General features: G+C 47.3%; 1 protein-coding gene and 1 non-coding gene across 5 annotated transcripts in view; both read right to left on the reverse strand.

The window, feature by feature from the left end:
* The window catches only part of ATG16L1 (autophagy related 16 like 1), a 43,529-nt gene that overhangs the window by 16,939 nt on the left and 8,538 nt on the right, over nucleotides 1–18,052 (reverse strand). Inside the window, exons 3-11 of one of the 4 annotated variants that reach the window (XM_020893908.2) lie at nucleotides 16,172–16,277; nucleotides 15,404–15,477; nucleotides 14,348–14,599; nucleotides 11,219–11,284; nucleotides 8,523–8,609; nucleotides 7,806–7,862; nucleotides 7,530–7,577; nucleotides 6,796–6,898; nucleotides 4,080–4,185 (exon numbers count right to left, since the gene is read on the reverse strand). In XM_020893908.2, the coding sequence (XP_020749567.1) occupies nucleotides 4,080–4,185; nucleotides 6,796–6,898; nucleotides 7,530–7,577; nucleotides 7,806–7,862; nucleotides 8,523–8,609; nucleotides 11,219–11,284; nucleotides 14,348–14,599; nucleotides 15,404–15,477; nucleotides 16,172–16,277 (899 nt within the window). The remainder of the gene's footprint in view (nucleotides 1–4,079; nucleotides 4,186–6,795; nucleotides 6,899–7,529; nucleotides 7,578–7,805; nucleotides 7,863–8,522; nucleotides 8,610–11,218; nucleotides 11,285–14,347; nucleotides 14,600–15,403; nucleotides 15,478–16,171; nucleotides 16,278–18,052) is intronic. The other 3 variants (XM_020893909.2, XM_020893910.2, XM_020893911.2) reach the window with 3 other exon arrangements.
* Nucleotides 5,558–5,833, reverse strand: LOC139035368 (small Cajal body-specific RNA 6). Its single transcript, XR_011488032.1, has one exon. It is a non-coding gene; the product is annotated as a small Cajal body-specific RNA 6 (non-coding RNA).

Here is an 18,052-nt window from a genome sequence, read left to right on the forward strand (position 1 = left end):
TACAGTGAGGCTCAGAGGAAATAAAACAGACAAAAGGCATGACAGTGCTACCTCTTATTGGACAGTGAGCACACATGTGATCCAACTAAGGAGACCTGACAAAGTGGTTCCTACAGAATCCTTCAGCCTGTCCTTTGACCTTGTCTTGTTAAAAGCACATGTATATTTAACCAAGTATCAAAATGTGGAAAGTGGGCTATGCCTGAGCTCAGACATCTGGGAGAAGGTTTCACTAACTCCCCTTTCTTGTTTCAATGCCATCCCATTTTGAGTACTCCGAGGTCACTCCTAAAACAAAACGTAATCAAAGAGACTCAGTCTTGATCTTGGAAGAACAAGCCCCCCAGGTAGGAAGGTCTCCAATTTGCTACTGTGCAAGAGTAGAGGACAATTACCAATAGCTCCAGAAAGAATGAAATGGCTGGGCCAAAGTGGAAATGATGCTCAGTTTTGGATGGGTCTGGTGGTGAAAGTAAAGTCCTATGTTCTAAAGAACATTATTGTATAGGAACCTGGAATGTCGGTCAATGAGTCAAGGTGAATTGGACGTGGTCAAGCAGAAGACAGCAAGAGTAAACATCAACATTCTTATGAATCAGTGAACTAAAAAGGACGGGAATGGGTGAATTTAATTCAGATGACCATTATATCTACTTCTGTGGGCAAGAATCTCTTAGAAGAAATGCAATAGCCTGACAGTCAACAAGAGTCCGAAATGCAGTACTTGGGTGCAATCTCAAAATCAACAAAATGAACTCAGCTCATTTCCAAGACAAACCATTCAGTATCACAGTAATCCAAGTCTATCTCCCACCGTAATGCCAAAGAACCTGAAGTTGAACAGTTCTACAAAGACCTCCAAGATCTTCTAGAACTAACACCAGAGATATTCATCATAGGGGAATAGAATGCAAAAGAAGGAAGTCAAGAGGATACATGGAGTAACAGGCAAGATGGCCTTGGAGTAAAAAATGAAGCAGGGCAAAGGCTAATAAGAGTTTTGCCAAGAGAACACACTGGTCATAGCAAACACCCTCTTCCAACAACACAAGAGAAGACTCTACACATGGACATCACCAGATGGTCAACACTGAAATCAGATTGATTATATTCTTTGTAGCCAAAGATAGAGAATCTCTATACAGTCAACAAAGCAAGACCTGGAACTGACTGTCACTCAGATCATGAACTCCTCATTGCAAAATTCAGGCTTAAATTGAAGAAAGTAGGAAAAAGCACTAGGTCGTTCAGATATGACCTAAATCAAATTCCTCATGAATTTACAGTGGAGGTGATGAATAGATTCAAGGCATTAGGTCTGGTAGACAGAGTGCCTGAAGAACTATGGACGGAGGTTTCTAACACTCTACAGGAGGCAGTGACCAAAATCATCTCAAAGAAAAAGAAACGCAAGAAGGCACAGTGGTTGTCTGAGGAGGCCTTACAAATAGCTGAGAAAAGAGAAGCAAAAGGCAAAGGAGAAAAGGAAAGATATACCCAAATGAATGCAAAGTTCCAGAGAATAGCAAGGAGACATAAGGCCTTCTTAAGTGAACACTGCAAAGAAATAAAGGAAAACCACAGAATGAGAGACTAGAGATCTTTTCAAGAAAACTGGAGACATCAAGAGAACATTTCGTCTGAGGATGGGCACGATAAAGGACAGAAACAGTAAGGACCTAACAGAAGCAGAAGAGATTAAGAAGAGGTGCCAAGAATACAAAAAAGGTCTTAATGACCAAACCATGATGGTGTGGTCACTCACCTAGAGCCAGACATCCTGGAGTGTGAAGTCAAGTGGACCTTAGGAAGCATCACTACAAACAAAGCTAGTGGAGGTGATGGAATTCCAGCTGAGCTATTTCAAATCCTAAAAGATGATGCTACTAAAGTGCTGCACTTACTATGTCAGGAAATGTGGAAAACTCAGCAGTAGCCACAGGATTGGAAAAGGCCAGTTTTCATTCCAATCCCAAAGAAGGACAATGCCAAAGACTGTTCAAACTACCAGACATGTTAGCAAGGTAATGCTCAAAATTCTTCAAACTAGGTTTTAGCAGTATGTGAACCAAGAATTTCCAGATGTACAAGCTAGATTTAGAAAAGGCAGAGGAACCAGAGATCAAATTGACAACATTCATTGGATCCTAGAGAAAGCAAAGAAATTCCAGAAAAACGTCTACTTCTGCTTCATTGACTATGTGAAAGTCTTTGTGTGGATCACAAAAAATTGTGGAAAATTCTAAAGAGATGGGAATACCAGACTACTAAAGACCTCCAAAGAGATAGGAATACTTACCTGCCTCCTGAGAAATCTTTATGCAGGCTAAGAAGCAATAGTTAGAACCAGACATTGAACAACTAACTGGTTCAAAACTGGGAAAGGAGTAATACAAGGCTGTATATTGTCACTTTTCTTATTTAACTTCTATGCAGAGTAAGTACATCAAGCAAAATGCCAGGCCGGATGAATCATAAGCTGAAATCAAGATTGCCGAGCGAAATATAAACCACCACAGATATGCAGATGACACCACTCAAATGGCAGAAGGTGAAGAGGAACAAGAGCCTCTTGATGAGGTGAAAAAGAAGAGTGAAAAACCTGGCTTAAAAATCAACATTCAGAAAACTAAGATCATGGCATCTAGTTCCATCACTTCATGGCAAACAGAAGGGGGAAAAAGTGGAAAGTGACAGATTTTATTTTTTTTGGGTTCCAAAATCACTGTGGATGGAGACTACAGTCAAGAAATTAAAAGACACTTGCTCCTTGGAAGGAAAACTATGACAAACCTAGACAGCACATTAAAAAGCAGAGACATCACTTTGCTGACAAAGGTCTGTCTGCTCTAAACTATGGTTTTTCCAGTAGTCATGTACGATGTGAGAGCTGGACCAGAAAGAAGGCTGAGCACTGAAGAATTGATGCTTTCGAATTGTGGTGTTGGAAAAGACTCCTGAGAGTCCCTTGGACTGCAAGGAGACCAAACCAGTCCATCCTAAAGGAAATTAACCCTGAATACTCACTGGGAGGACTGATGCTGAAGCTTCAATACTTTGGCCACTTGATGCAAAGAGCCTGCTCATTTGGAAAAGTCCCTGATGAAGGCTGGAGAAGGAAATGGCAACCCACTCCAGTTTTCTCACCTGGAGAATCCATGGACAGAGGAGCCTGGCAGACTACAGTCCATGGGGTCGCAAAAGTTGGACACAACTTAGTGACTAAACCACCACCGATGGAGGCAAAAGAAGAAAGGACGGCAGAGGATGCAACAGTTGGATGCCATCACCGACTCCAACTGAGACGTGAATTTGAGCAAAATCGGAGACAGTGAAGGACAGAGGAGCCTGGTGTGCTGCAATCCATGGGGTCGCGAACAGTCGGACACGACTTAGCCACTGAACAACAAGATGATACACCCTCCTTTTAAACTAATTAATGGCTATGCTGGGTCTTCGCTGCAGTGCTCGGGCTGTCTCCAGCTGTGGAGCATGGGCTTGAAGGTGGGCAGGCCCAGTAGTTGCAATCCACAGGCTTAGGTGCTTCTCGGCCTGGGGGATCTTCCTGGACCAAGGACAGAACCTATGTCACCTGCACTGGCCAGATCTTTAACTACTGGACAACGATGGAAGTCCCATACTCGTCTCTTTAGCCTCAAGCTTAGATACAATGTCTTTTTTTCCCTAGGTGATGGCCACTGGCATTATTAAATACACAGCTTGATGTGTAATTTTACTACTAATTTTTATGTGCAATTTTACTAGTCCATGACTAAGACTTTTTTATTTCAAATCTAAAACCTGCCCTATCTTAGAAGATGCTCTGACTGGTATACACTTGAGAAAACACGAACGCTAAAGTATCTGGAATTTAGTAGCATTCTCTCATCACTACGTGGAAACCCAGAGCAAACACAGACTCGGCTGTGTCAGCTGTAAAGGGTAACTGGGAGTAACAATGCTTTGGTCAGATGATTCCTCACACAAAATACTGCACATTTCAAGAAGATGAGCAATTCAGACTGCCAACCAGACATCACCAGCACGCTTCTTTGTTTCTCACTCTGGAGAGACCTCACCTCCGAACACCTCCCAGAGCTTCACCCTGCGATCCATGCCTCCCGTGGCCAGGAGCCGGGAGCCCGGGCTGAACTGCACAGCGTTGACCTCCCCGTCGTGCGCGTCCTGCAAGACAGACGCCCAGCTTCAAACTGGGGTAACTGCCACTCCCGAGAAGGGGGCCAAGACAGATCAATGCTCCGGACGCTTACCCAGACGTTAAACACTGGTCAAAAAGTCGGGTTCCTGGCCCACAGTCTCCAAAGATTCTATTGTCATTAAACTCTTACAGTTTTTTTTCCATTTATTTAAATACTGTGCAATATTCTTAAAAAACATCCAAAAACTGTAGAGGCTAACTGCCTAAAGTTTGTCTTTGAGTTAATTTTATTTCTTCTAAGAATAATGTAATGTCAATCTATACTATGATCTTCACAGCTTAAAAGTAAATCTGTGGTTAACTGCTTCTCTTCTGGTCCAGACTGCATTAAAACACGTATTAAACTATGTATCAAATTAGTGAAAAAAATCCTTTTTTAAAAAAGCCTTTCATTTTGATTGTCCCAGTGAGGGTATACCCTAATACGGAGAGTCCTAACAAGAGCAGCTGCCGGTCCTACCACAAGTCAGTGCTGGAGAGGACTCCAGGAGTTCGTTCTGGAGACAATATGGCACTAATATTCACTGTTACCAGCAGCTGGACCTCTGCCAGGTTTCTTAACTTTCTGAAGCTTCACTTTGCTCATCTATAAAAATAAGGACTTCTGCAAGTCTTTTAAGCTTGGATCGCGTCTGACCATGACGAAGCGTTTCAATAAAAGGAACAGGTGTTATTTTTGGAGAACTTAATTCTTCACAGAGAAATGTCTTGAGACTGGCATCCACACTGGACACGTCTGAAAAGACGGCATCTGTGTTCAAGCTGAGAAGGGAAACCAGACAGGAAGCTCCCCAGCCTAGAATGGGGTGCGAGAATAGTGTTCGTCACTATCATCTCCTCTCTGAAAAGACCATGGATTTCAAAATATCCATGAGTAAAATCACTATGAGATCTGCTTTAAATTGCTCCAGCAAAACTTTGTGTATGTGTGAGGTCATAAGACTGGCTAATGTGACTAACTGAAGCTGCCCAACAGCAGTTTTTAATCCCTATTTCTGCTTACATTTGAAAATTTTCATAATAAAAAGGCTGGGGGAGGTGAAGGCTGCAACACATGGATTATAAATATTAAATCACTAAAAAGGTCACTCACTTGCCTAAAAAGGTCCCTTTAGGAATATAAAATCTCATCTTCGCCTTTGCTTGAGACTGAAAAAGGTACCTCAACTGCTGAGAAAGTGACTCATAAAGCTGACTGGAATATAAACAGCACTTATGATTGCTTTGCCTTCTCGCCATCCTCTCGAGTCCCAGTGCTGAAAAGCCATCTGACAGGCGGTCCAACTTTCCACCTCCATACGATTTGTTTTCTTTCCAGTGCTCCCTTTCCACCTTGGAGGTCTCAGATTGAAAACTTGAGATCATGCACCATCACACCCATGGCTGCCGCTCATCAAGCTCCAGCGTGGCTGGTTTTGTTGGGTACTGGTCAGCTGTGCACTGTCGACTCTTCAGACACACGCACTGACAGAATCCCATGCTATCAGCTGCTCCATTAGCCCATACACATGACTCAAATGTGATGGGAGGGAAAAATGGGCTGCTGGGAGCTGAGGGCAGGGCGGGGACTGTGACCTTACGTGCAATCAGACCTTTTACCAATCATCACTGACCTCCGAGGGGCCCGGCCCGTTAGAGAATCACAGGAGCACAGTGGGAAGGGGCTGGAACGGTTCCCCACCCACCTCCTCCTCCAGAGCAGGACTCTCTTTACAATGACCAAGGTGGTCACTCAGTCAGCCAGTTCATTGTACAGAAGTAACTGTTAAAAGTTCCCCTTTATGCCTGAAACTGAAAGCTCCTGCCTTGTAAACTCCACCCCATTCTAAGAGCAAGTCTTTCTCTCCCTAAAGCTAGCTCTCCCTGTGCAATCAAAGCATCAGCCCAACCAACTGGGCTCTGCTCTCCCCCGCCCCCGCCCCCTCTGGGAGCCCCGAGCCAGGGACTCTGCTTCCCTGGGCAGGTCTCATGCCTGCTCAATCACACCAGCAGGGACCTGGATCAACCTTGAGTTCTAGGACCCAGCTTCTCACACCAGTGTTGGCCGTGACATCACAGCAGCTTCTGCCTAGGCCTGTCTCCTGCTTCCAACCAGGTGTTCCTGATGGTTAGAACTCATACGGACGTGGGCATAATTAATGAAGCCAAGAGCTGCCCGACCGACCTTCCAGAACAGATCGTTGACTAAAAACTCTTAACTGGAGCCAAGCAGTGACGCCAAATGCAAGAGTTATTCTCTCGCATTTCACTATTCCGAGTCAGTGTCCTCCTGTCTCACCCCTCCCATCCTTTCTCTCACCCAGGCCTATATCTCACAGAGGGGGGCTGGAAACCAACTCTGTTCTCTGAAGATGAGCAAAACTAATGGATTTTGCTTTATTTTAACCAAGCAATCTTGCTTTGCTTATCAAAATATAATCAACCCTTTCTATCAGAGAGCCAACAGGTGTAAAAGCTCCACGTAAATGAAACCAGAATGGAAAGCTTAGCTGCAGCAGGAGAAAGGATCCTTCAATGGTCAGGCTCTGTTTCCGCGAGAAGCTTGGTGAGGCTTGGGGATGATAAACCACACTTACAAAGACAGACACTGCAGTCGTCGGCACCCTCACTTCTTTACTAGCACCGGGATGAGGATCCACGTTATCCTGGGGAACTGGAAAGGAAGAGACAGAGCGCCTCCTAAGAAGTAACATAAAGGACAATGTTAGGACTATATGGACTCACGGCCCGCCCACCTCTCAGCAGGGACTCAAAGACGCCGCTTATCAGTAGCTTCTTTTCCCTTCGAGACCCTCCAAACCACAGAATGAGCCCCCCAAATTGGAAGCCCCCTGACACAGTGACAACTGGAAAGACAGCACTTACCTTCGCTCTCCTTCTCGCTAACTCACAGGCTCCAAAACACAACACTGAAAAGCAAGCCTGAACAACCGCTGCCCCCATCAAATAAACCGCTAGACACGTCCTCAACTTAATGTGACCACAAGCTCCAAGGGGGCTCGTGGGTATTTTCACAAAACTATTTCAAGATGATTCCTATGCCTGGTTATCATCATCCTCGGGGTACACTTGTGGTCAGGGTGGAGCTGAACACATGCCAAAAGGAAGAGCGGCCAGAGCTTGAGTTAACTGTACAAAGCGCTCAACCTATCTGCCCTGCTCAAAGGGCGGACGGCGTGCCTAGGCACATGCAAAGCGTCCTGGTTATTGGCACATGGACACGTGATGACTGGGGCAGTGAAGCGGTGATGAACGTGGTTATAAACGACCCACACTCGCATGCTGGGCTAGGAGAGGATAACGTTTTCACCTGGCAGCATCGGAAGAGTGATGTCCCAAAAGGGGAGACTCGGACAGACTAAAGGGTAAGGCCAGAGGTCAGCACGCAGCGGGATTAAGAGAGAGGAAGTTGAGGGAAAAAAGGAAGAAGCTAAATGAAAAGCTGAAATTAAGGCATCTGCATATACTCTGCACTGAGATTCTGGTGCACGTTTAAAAAACACTAGCAAATCATGTACATGTACTTAGGTATATTTATACACATATATATATACACACAAGGAAAGGTGAAGGTTTTCTAACCTACCCAAAGATATTAGTGATAGAATCCAGAAGGCCTCCAGCAGGCTGCGAGAGTCGCTTACTAAAGAGGAGGGGAGGATAGGTTTAAACCTTAGAAACATTCTGCCCAAACAATCAATCAAAAACAGTCTACAAAAGTAAGTTCCTGGGAGTATGTTTCCCGAGTTCCCAAACCCCAGCAGAGAACCCCTCCCAGGACTGAACCACCAGAAAACAGAGGGAGGGCAGGAGGGAACACCCAGCCTCGAAACCTCAAAAGAAGTTAAGATTCCCGAGCCTTAAATTAACTTCCCTGGAAATGATGCTTTGGCCAATAAACTGTCTAACTGACCTAACAACTTCTAGTAGGGTTAAGGACAAACCCCATTTTTTTGGTCCTGCTTTGGCAAATTAAAAAAAAAAAATCCTGGAGCCCTGGTAAGAATTAAACAGTATGCTCTAAACAATCACCCAGCCTAACAAGGTCCCTCCTTCAGGAAGCTGCTATACTTCTTTCTGCTTCTCTTCACGGCAGGAGGCACCACTGAGGGATGGCTCCCTCCTAGTTAAGGAGGGGCGAATGGAGAAAGACGGGGACGCTCTGGAGCCCACACCCTCCATGGTCGAGTGAGGGGGGCTGCATGCTCCAGCTGGGGTCCCCACACTGCTCCCTGGTCCTGCCCATGGTGGCTGCCAGGGTGCCCCCCGAGTGCTCCATTCCTGGCACAACCCGTCTACCTACGTGGCCGCTCTGCTGATGGCTCGCACGGGAGAGGTCTCCTCAGGGTGCTCAGAGGTTTCATCCATGAGGACTTCAATGTCATCATCCCTGGAAAGAAGGGCGAGAGGCCGAGTCTTTGCTTCCGCTGAACAGAAGCTCTGTGATGAGCCTGCTCTGCTAAGGCCAATAGGCAGCACCACTTCCTAACCACACACGGCCCAGGAGACGTGGCTGGGACAGAGACAGTTTCCGCTTCTCTTGAGAGAAAGAGCGGCCATCAGAGCAACAGGAAAAGCAACAGTCTAAGTCGGGTCCAGAGCTCCAGCTGAGAATAACCCGAGAAGGGGGCTCTGGCTCTCTGCAGGCCCAAACACAGCTCCCACTCGAAACCAAACACAGCTCCCACTCGAAAAGCACTGAAATGGCGGCTTATTAAGTCCATAACCACATAACCAGGAGCAGGGAAGATTTTCCTCATCAGAAGTCTCCTGCACACCAACCACCAGACTGCAGCACTCAGCAAGAAACAGTTCCCAGGAGGCGGGCTGAGCAACACATGGAGGACAGCTAGGGGCAGCTACGGTGTACAAGAATACGCCGGGACAAGGAGACGGTCCAAGGCAACAAGAAGATGGACTGCTAAAAGGGCAATGAGATCAACGGGCACGTAAACAACCCAGGTCTAAGTATTACTTTAAGAATAAAAGACAGGAAAGCAGAATCTAAACACATTTCATCTTTGACTCTGGCTGTTGATGCTTATGTTTAAGTACTTGGTGTTTCTGACATTTGGTGAGTTCATCACATTACATGTGAACTAAGTCACAAGAATGTGTTCCTGGGGCCTTCCCTGGTGGGCCAGTGGCTAAAACTCTGTGCTCCCAACGTAAGGGGCCTGGGTTCGATCCCTGGTCAGGGAACTTAATTCCACGTGTCGCAATTAAGAGTTTACATGCCTCAACTAAAGATCCCACAGGTCACAACAAAGGACAAAGATCTTGCATGCCGCAACTTGACACGGCCAAATAAATATTAAAAAAAAAAAAAAATGTGCTCCTCTGCTGTTTATCCCACCAGATGCAAAGCCCCTCTGGAATTCCCCTTCCTCCCCACTTTCCTGGTTGGAGGAAAGGCAAGTAATTAGTTTGGTCTTAACGACCTCCTACCAAGTTGCAATCTTCATGGAGAAGTAAACTGATAAAAACTAATAACCCGAGACTTTATTACCAAATGTTTGGATTCACAGGAACTTGGAAGAGATTCTCCCATAATTAATTATCTGGACTATGTAAATATAATCTATACTTCAGAACCTGTTACCAAGCAAGTCAAACCAAGTTCAAGTAAATTTATTTTCCTTGGCTACTGATTCCAGGATCCCATGTAACTAAGCCCCATCTTGGCCAGGGCTGAGAGGAGAACAAAGGTGGGGCCTGAAGACAGAGAACAGGCTGGGCTTTCTTCTCCTCTCGCTGCTGGTTTGGGAAGAGTCATCTCTGTTCACACAAGGGTAACAACAGAACAGCAGAGATGGCAAGAGTGATAAACATGAGCTGAGCCTACGTAAATGGTTTGTTTAAGACAGAACTGTACAGTTGCAGGTACTTGAAACTGCACAAAGACCTAGAACCATGAGAAAATACCAGCATCTGGTAACTTATCAAAACCCTTCAAAGATGAAAGCATTCTTTGACCCGGAAACTCTACTTTTAGGGAAGCACAGGAGAGTAAGAACAGGACTTTACAGTCAGACACCCTGAGGTGTCCAGCCTGCCCCTGCCACTTGCTGTGTGTTTGCAGCAGGACGCTTTACCTTTCTACACCTACTCACCTGTTCACATTGGCCAATAGCAGGCAGACAGAAGATGCTTTCATCAGATGTTACTTTTAAGGAGAACCAAATCTCATTTCTAGATCAACTATTTATCTACTTTGCAGCTCTGAGCAAAAATACCTGACATTCACTTTCCCCATGTGGGAAGATAGAAGATACACACACATGCTACATCTAAAGCAAAGGCTTGGTATGAGATTTGTTATCTTATAAATCAAGACCTTTGGCCAATGACTCTTAAATGAAATGAAACCACTCCCCTTCATTTATAAGGAAGCAACCAACATTTTAAAAGAGAGGATCTTAACTCTAATACTATATTTCACAATTTATTTCAATGGGGGGGGGGGGGGGGGACAAATTCTGAACCAGAGCAAAGGGAATTTAGTCACTAAAATACCCACCACTCTCAAAACAAAGCCTCAAATCTCAGGGAAGACCCTCCACCTGACTCCAGATTAGGAAAAACTCTATCTTTATTCATTTCCTTGTGTTCCAGGAGATCCCAGTTTTCACTAAAGCTTCAAAGGTTTGCCCAAACTCCACATGAAGTCACAAACCAAGCAGAGAGCAGGAGACACAACCGGAGCCCAGCATCACACTGCAACAGCTCCGACTAGAGGCAGAAAATGGGTCAGGGTGTCAACAGGAAGACAGCAAGGCTGTCGCTGGTTAAGGGTGAAGGAAGTCAGAACTCACCTTTCCTGGAAGCCAACAACTTCCTGGAAAGTAATGAGTGTTTTTTATTTTCTCTCCTAAGTCTTTAACTTTTCTTCCTACAATCTATAAAATGGTTTTACAGAAACAAAATATTATAAAGCTATTTCAGAAGAGCAAAGCAAATGACTAAGAGCATAGTTTTAATGCGCAGTTCTCTACTCACTGCTCAACTGGCAGAGGCTCCTTCGCTGCTTCTGCGAGCTCCTTCTGCAGCCGGGCTTGCCGCCTCCTATTTAAAAAAAAAAAACAACCCACTATTTATGCCTACTTAAAGCAAACAAGGGGTTTTGGCTCTTAAAAAACTACTAGCTCTAATAATATTTTTTAAGTGCACTGAATATTCAAGTAACTATTGACCTGGGCAAACATACCCAGAGGCCCAACCCCACACTTGTAGCATCAGAAAGGACCCCATTATAATGGATTTCAGAACAAAGCCCTAGGAGGTATTATGCTATTAGGGAAAGCAATGAACCAGAAGGGAAGCCTGTCCACGGAACCCAGGGCCTCTCAGGACAGAAACGTGCCCCAGGTTTATCCAGGGTTAGTCATGATGGAGACTTAGTTTTCTGCAGTAAACAGTCTCACACTAACAGATGAAGAGCACGGATAATCATAAAAATGTATGTATCTCTGGCACGGTTTTATTATGTTACAGGTTTTAACTCATTAAACACTTATAACAAGCTTCGAGGGTGAATACTATGAGTTCCATTTTACAGACGCAGAAACTGAGGTACAGTGAGATTCTTCAGCTGTCAAAATGTATTGCAGCTTCAATTTACTAGGACTGAACACCCAAGTCTCGGCTATGGCAGAAGTTTCACATGGTCCACAGTTGCTTCCACTCTCTCCCCGCTCTCAGAACCATTTTTGGCTTTCCTTCCCAAGCCCTAAATTCAGGAGTTTCTTAACCTTTAAGCCTTGGCCTCCCTCTCTTTTCCATGGCGATTTCACTTGTATCTGTGGTTTTGCCTTTGAGGTGGAAGGACCCCCCCAACCTACAACTCCAGCCCTGCTCCTGAGCTCAGGTCAAGAATTCTGGAAATTTTTTTTCTAAAATGCTTCTACCATAGTGGGAACTTTCAAAAAGGGCAGGTCCTGCAGGTGACACAGCAGAATTTGCAACAGGACAAGGCTGTAGCTTAAAAAAAATGCTTTACACTCTTAATCCCATACCTGACCTGGAAGATGAAAAGTCAGTCTTAGTTTACAGAATAAGTTACAAACAACACAAATTAACAGATTTTTCGTAGGTGGAATTAAGAGGTGACCTCTAAACCATCTCTGAGGGAAGAGCAGAGTCTCAGGGTGGGGTGTGTAATGCTCCGCTATAGGAGAGGCAGCCGCCTGGTAGGGGCGGGTAAGGCACACAGCTTGAGGCACAGGGAGAAGAACGCGGCCGCAGCGGGCTTTCATCTGAAACGCCGACAGGAAGCCTGAGAGCTGACGGCCTCCCCAGGGGCGTCCCACACAGCGGCCACTGTGCCGGCCTGCGGGCACACACCCAGACGAGCAGGGGACGCAGCCCCCTGCGACCCAGGTAAACAGAATTTGCCAGGTGAGGAAGGACCCCCGACCTGGGGAACCGGCGGCAAGGGGGTGGGGGGAGGCTTCCGAGGAGGAGGAGCTAGCTGGGTCACGTGACGAAAAGGCCGCCCAGACCCCACGCGGGCACTCAGAGGCGCCCCGTGCAAGGGCACAGTCCCAGGAAAACATCTCAGGGGCCGCAGCTGGGGCAGGCGTGCCACGTGCCTCACGCCCCGCCGTCACCACGAAGTCACCTGACATGCCAGCACTCTCCCTCCGCGTAACAGCACGCCGGTTTCCCCTTCAGGCAGCTTCTCGCCCTCAGCGGATGGACTTCCAGGGAACCCCCGTGTCCTCACCACTCCCCAGCTGTCTAAGAGCTCCACATATAAGCCACACAGGGAAGCCCGAGAACGCTGGAGTGGGTAGCCTCTCCCTTCTCCAGCGGATCTTCCCGACCCAGGAATCACACGGGGTCTCCTGCATTGCAGGCGGATTCTTCACCAGCTGAGCTACCAGGGAAGCCCTTATAAGCCACACAATTTAACTTAAACGTGAGACAGAAAGAAAATGAAAATGATAGTTCACTTTTTCTTAATATTAACTTCAGTATGTCTGTTTTTAAATGACTTCATAAAATCCCACTGTATGAAAATATCAGTTTCTTTTCCTCCCAAGGTAGATACCGCTTCTGACTTTTCACTTCTGTGAATAACGGACAGTCATGGAATTGTATTTGTGGGTCAGTCTCATGACTCACTTACAATGAATTCCAACAAGAGGAACACTTTTCAGGCGCCCACCATCTCCAGAGCCCTCCAGCGGGCTGAAGAAACAGCCCCCACCCCCCACCAGAAATGTCCCACCTTCCTTCCTACCAACAACCCTTTTAACCAAATTCACTGAGCCCGTCCACTTCTTTTACGATCTATGCTTTACATCCATCTGTCTGAATGCTCACCTGTTTCTTAATAGACTCTATACTAAGGACACGCATTTTATAGCTGCATACCCTCATTGGTTGTTTTACAGTGTTCTTCAATGTTAAGAAACCTATGATTTTTATACAGTCCATTTTTTATTACCATTACCTTTCATGTTTATAAAGTCTTCCCGTACTCCTATTTAGGAACTTATCACAAAACAACGGAGTAACATTTTTTCCTTCTACCTTTTGCTTTCTGTTTTCACACAGATTTCAAAATCTTTCTGCATACAGTATTTGGTAGGTCTAGGGCTCATCGTTATTAACGTTCTTTCCTATTCCATGTATTTGTTCTTTTAGATTTTAACTACGATAATCTTTTCAAATTCTAAACTACTGACGTGGGGATTTAAAATCAAATGTTCTAATTCTTTTAGACTCTTATTACTAGTGACGTTGGCCCACAGTCATTCTGTACACTGGCAAGATCAGAATTTTTAGTTGGGGCAATTTTATAAAATGAGGGGAAGGATTTTAATCTTTTTCTAATTCCGGTTTAATTTATAAGGTTCAAGAATTAGCTTTTCTTCGTGAAACATGGAAAGAATTCACTGGCAAATACAGTAATGGGCCAAAGCCCTTCAGGGAGGTAATGCTCTGCTCAGCTATAAAAGTGTTCTCATAAATCCAGGTCTCTTTTTCACCCACTTCTGCCCCTTCTGCTGGCAGTGTTTCCTGATGCCCCCTCCCTGTGGTTAGAGCTGCCAGGTGTATCCTGCTTTTCTAGCTTCTACTGCACCAACGATGAGACTCACTGACTGCGGGGTCACCTCCCACCTTGAGTCCTTCTCATTCTCCGCGTTAAGGCGGTTGGCCTCCTGGGCTTTCTCGGCCATCCACCGCGTGACCAGCTCCTGGTTCTCCTCGGAAGTCTTCCGCAGCTTCTCCTCTAGGGCGGTGAAGGTGATCTGCAGGGCGTCGTACTCATCCTTCAGGGTCTGGTTGGCTCTTTCCAGGTCCTGAAGCTTAGTGCGCAGCTCCTGGCACTCGGTCTCCAGGTCAGAGATGGTCTGCAGGTATTCTGCAATTCTGAAAGAGCAAGGAGAGCTGCGTGAGCCTGGGCCCTGCAGTGACCGCAGCCACCAGCTCGGGCACCTCATCTGGCCAAGCCCAGCCCGGGGGGTTTAGGGACAATCCCGTTAGCAGAGGCAACACCTCGGGCCAAGTTCACCAGACTGTGAATGAAGAGTTCAGGTTCAGAGAAGCAGGGTGGGAAGGAAGAGGGAAATTCTGATGCTGAACTGAGAGTGGTGATGGCAGCTCAGCAGGCGGCCAGGGATCCGTGCATTCCATCGGCTCTTTCCCTCACTGAGACTAAGCTAGTTCCCCACCTTTCATTCTAAGCCTCCAGAGAGCCCTCACGGCAGACTCAGAGAACAGGCCCAGAGGAAACCCAGGCTCCCCTCCAGCTCAAAGGTCCCAGATCTGGAGGCTCTGTTTATCTCGTCTGGCAGGCTTCTCCCAGATGAAGAATAACCTGCTCAGAAGCGCACCCTGTTCCCATGCCCACCACAGGAGACGCCGCTCCCACAGGTGGCAGTGGCTGTGGGGAGAACTCAGGCTGCCTCGTGTTCGCTTCCCAGAGCCAAGCTTACTTCTCAGGGGGGTGTGTCTCAGGGGGGTATGTGTGTGCTGGGATCCCAGAGGCCTGAGGGCACTGTCCTTGCCTTTCACATTCTCAGAGGGTAGAAAAGGTCCCCGTGCTAGGCCTGCACAGAAATGAAACTGGTGCTGAGTCCAGCGTGGGGGCTATTGGCCCCACACACAAGAGGACAGTACAACAGGAAGTGTGAGCCCACGCCCGGTCCTGAAGGAGGCCTGGTCTCTACTCACTTGGCTTCGTTCATCTGCATTTCCTTGTCCTTCTGCTGCATTTGGTTATTCAGGTCAATCACCAACTGGGCTAACTTGGGAGGTAAAGAACACGTTCATCATTAACAAGAGAGTTTAGGACCTCAGTTGGAAATTAGTAAGAGTGACTTATTTTAAAGAAAAAAAAATAGGTGCCTGTGGGGTTGGGCCACGGCAGGAAGAAGAAATGAGCTGTGTGGAAGAGAGAAGGGCCGACAGGGAGGCTCGCGAGCTCAGAGTGTGCCTCCCCTGCTGCAGGCAGCCTGGGACAGACCTGTGATGTTCTAGGTTGACTACTGGGCTCCTGCTGAGAGCGTCTGTCTACCCCCCACCCCGGCGACCTCTCCAGACTCTTTAGCTGATGAAACCACCAACTCAGCTGAAGACCTTTATAGCCTGCCATGAGACCACCATCCAGGGTAAACAGAGCCCAGAAGGCGCTTCGTCCCAGTGAATTTTTCTGAAACTGCAGGGTTCACACTTCATGATGGTTATCAGTAAACTTTCAGTCGACTGAGGAGTAGGGTTCTTTCTACGTTTTCTCCACTTGTACTTTTCATGCCTCCTGGAGTTATCTCAAGGGTTGCTGAGGTTGGGGGCGGGGGGTGTCTCACCTTTCCTGTTGCTTCATTCCCAGAGAGAGCTGGCGATGCTGGATGTAGCCCGAATGGCTGCAAATGCCAGTGGAAGTACCTGCCCCCCCACCGCCCCCACCCTCAGGGAGAGATGAGAAAGGCTGTCTTTCTTTACCTCCCCACGTTTCTTGTGCAATTCAGTCAGTTCTTCTTGGTGTTTAATTCTCAGCTGGGCCATTTCTTGCAGCTGACTGTCATTCCATGAACCATCATGTCCGGGACTAAATGCCCCAACCAGGCAGATGAAGAGAACATGCAAAAAAGAAGGAAAAAGAAAAAATCAGACCCTAGACCCCTTCAATCAGACACTGGAACAGTAACTTTGGAATCTGAAGCCTGTAGATGACAGCACAGCCAATAAAGCAGTTCAGTTCTCCAGGCCAGTGGAGTCATGAGTCACTACAAACCTGAAGCAGAAAGGAGGAGCCGTGAGACATGGATACAACCAACCAGTCACAACCCAAACCACCAGCCGTGCCAGGAATAAAGGATGGCTTCCAGAATGAAGTTCAGGTGAACGGGGAGGAGACAACGCAGTTCCCTCAGTCGACAAGTATCTTGAGAGCCAGCTCTGAGCCGGGGCTGCTCTGGGAGTGGGCAGAAGGCAGGGACACAAACCTCTGCCCACATGACGCTGCAACCAGCCAAGAGCACAGACCACAAGCGAGAGGATGGACGGAGGCTGGTGGTCAGATGTGCTGTAAAGAAAAACTTAGTAGTGTAAATAAAGAAGGGAGCAGAATGATAGGGCTCCTGTTCCATGTGGAGTAACCAAAGGCAGCCCGAGAGGTGACGCAAGACTGGAGACACAACAGAAGTGAAGAACTAGCCGTGTGGGCCTGGGGACAGGGCTGTGTGAGCGGAGGGAACAGCAAGCGTCACAGAGGCTGGAGGCAGGCAACTCAAGGCAGGGGTGCAGGGGGTAAGGGAGGAGCAGGGAGGCCATGCAGAGTCTCCTGGAGCCCTGAGGACTGTGGCTTTTCCTCTGCGTGATCGGAAGCCACTGAGGGTGTTGAGCAGAGGAATGACTTACGTGTCAAAGGATCGCTATAGCTGCTGGGTGCAGAGCAGGCTGCAGGGGGGCAAGGGCAGAACAGGGAGATCGGTTAGCAAGTTATTTTACAGTCTGGACTCGAGGAAGTGCAGATCAGGACAGGGCAGCGGCAGGCGATGTGGTGAGACGTGGTCAGATCCGAGGTAGGTCCACTGCGGAGAGAGACTGCAGGACTTGCCTCTGAACTGGCCGTGGGGAACGACAGAAAGACAGGAGTCGGGGATGACTTCAAGGCTTTTGGCCTGAGTGGCTGATCAAAGGCAGACGTTACCACCTCAGGAGGAAGGGCTGTGGGAGAAGGTGGAGGCAGGGGGCGGCTGAAGAACATGGTTACCTCGGACATCCATGGGGGTACGCCGAGTGGGAAAAGGCACATTTATTAGAGCCTGACTTCAAGTAAAGATGTCCAAGCTGGAGGCTGACACAGAGACACTGTCAGCAGACAAACACATGTGAAGCCGTGGACTAAGTTCAGGCCACCTTGAGAGCCAATGGAGTTTGGGAAAGTCTGCAGATGTGTGCACACTACCTCAGAACCTGCAGTAGGTGACCAGACTGTGGATGGGTGACTCAGGAGACCAGTCTCAGCTGGAGCTACAGATGTAAACCATCAGACCATAGTGAGCAGCTGAAACTACCATCCAGGGGAAAGACGGCTGGCAAACTAGGGTACCACCACCTGAAGGGAGGATGGGGGAACCATCTCCTCCCAGTGACTAGTAAGAGATAAAGAGGGAAAGGGGAGCAGAATGATGTTCCCTCTGTCTCTAAAAGCATTTTAACACAGGTGCTAAGACACCCTAATGCTGCGTTCTCTGAGGCAACACAGTGCTTCCTCAATCCTGGCCCAAGAGGTCCAAGTCTGGAGACTAGAAAGTGACCCATGCCTTATAAGAAACCACCCTAAGTGAGGCAATAAAAGCAACAGGCTTGGGTAACTGA

The sequence above is a fragment of the Odocoileus virginianus genome, chromosome 5, assembly GCF_023699985.2.
Source record: "Odocoileus virginianus isolate 20LAN1187 ecotype Illinois chromosome 5, Ovbor_1.2, whole genome shotgun sequence".
In the NCBI taxonomy this organism is placed as follows: domain Eukaryota; kingdom Metazoa; phylum Chordata; class Mammalia; order Artiodactyla; family Cervidae; genus Odocoileus; species Odocoileus virginianus.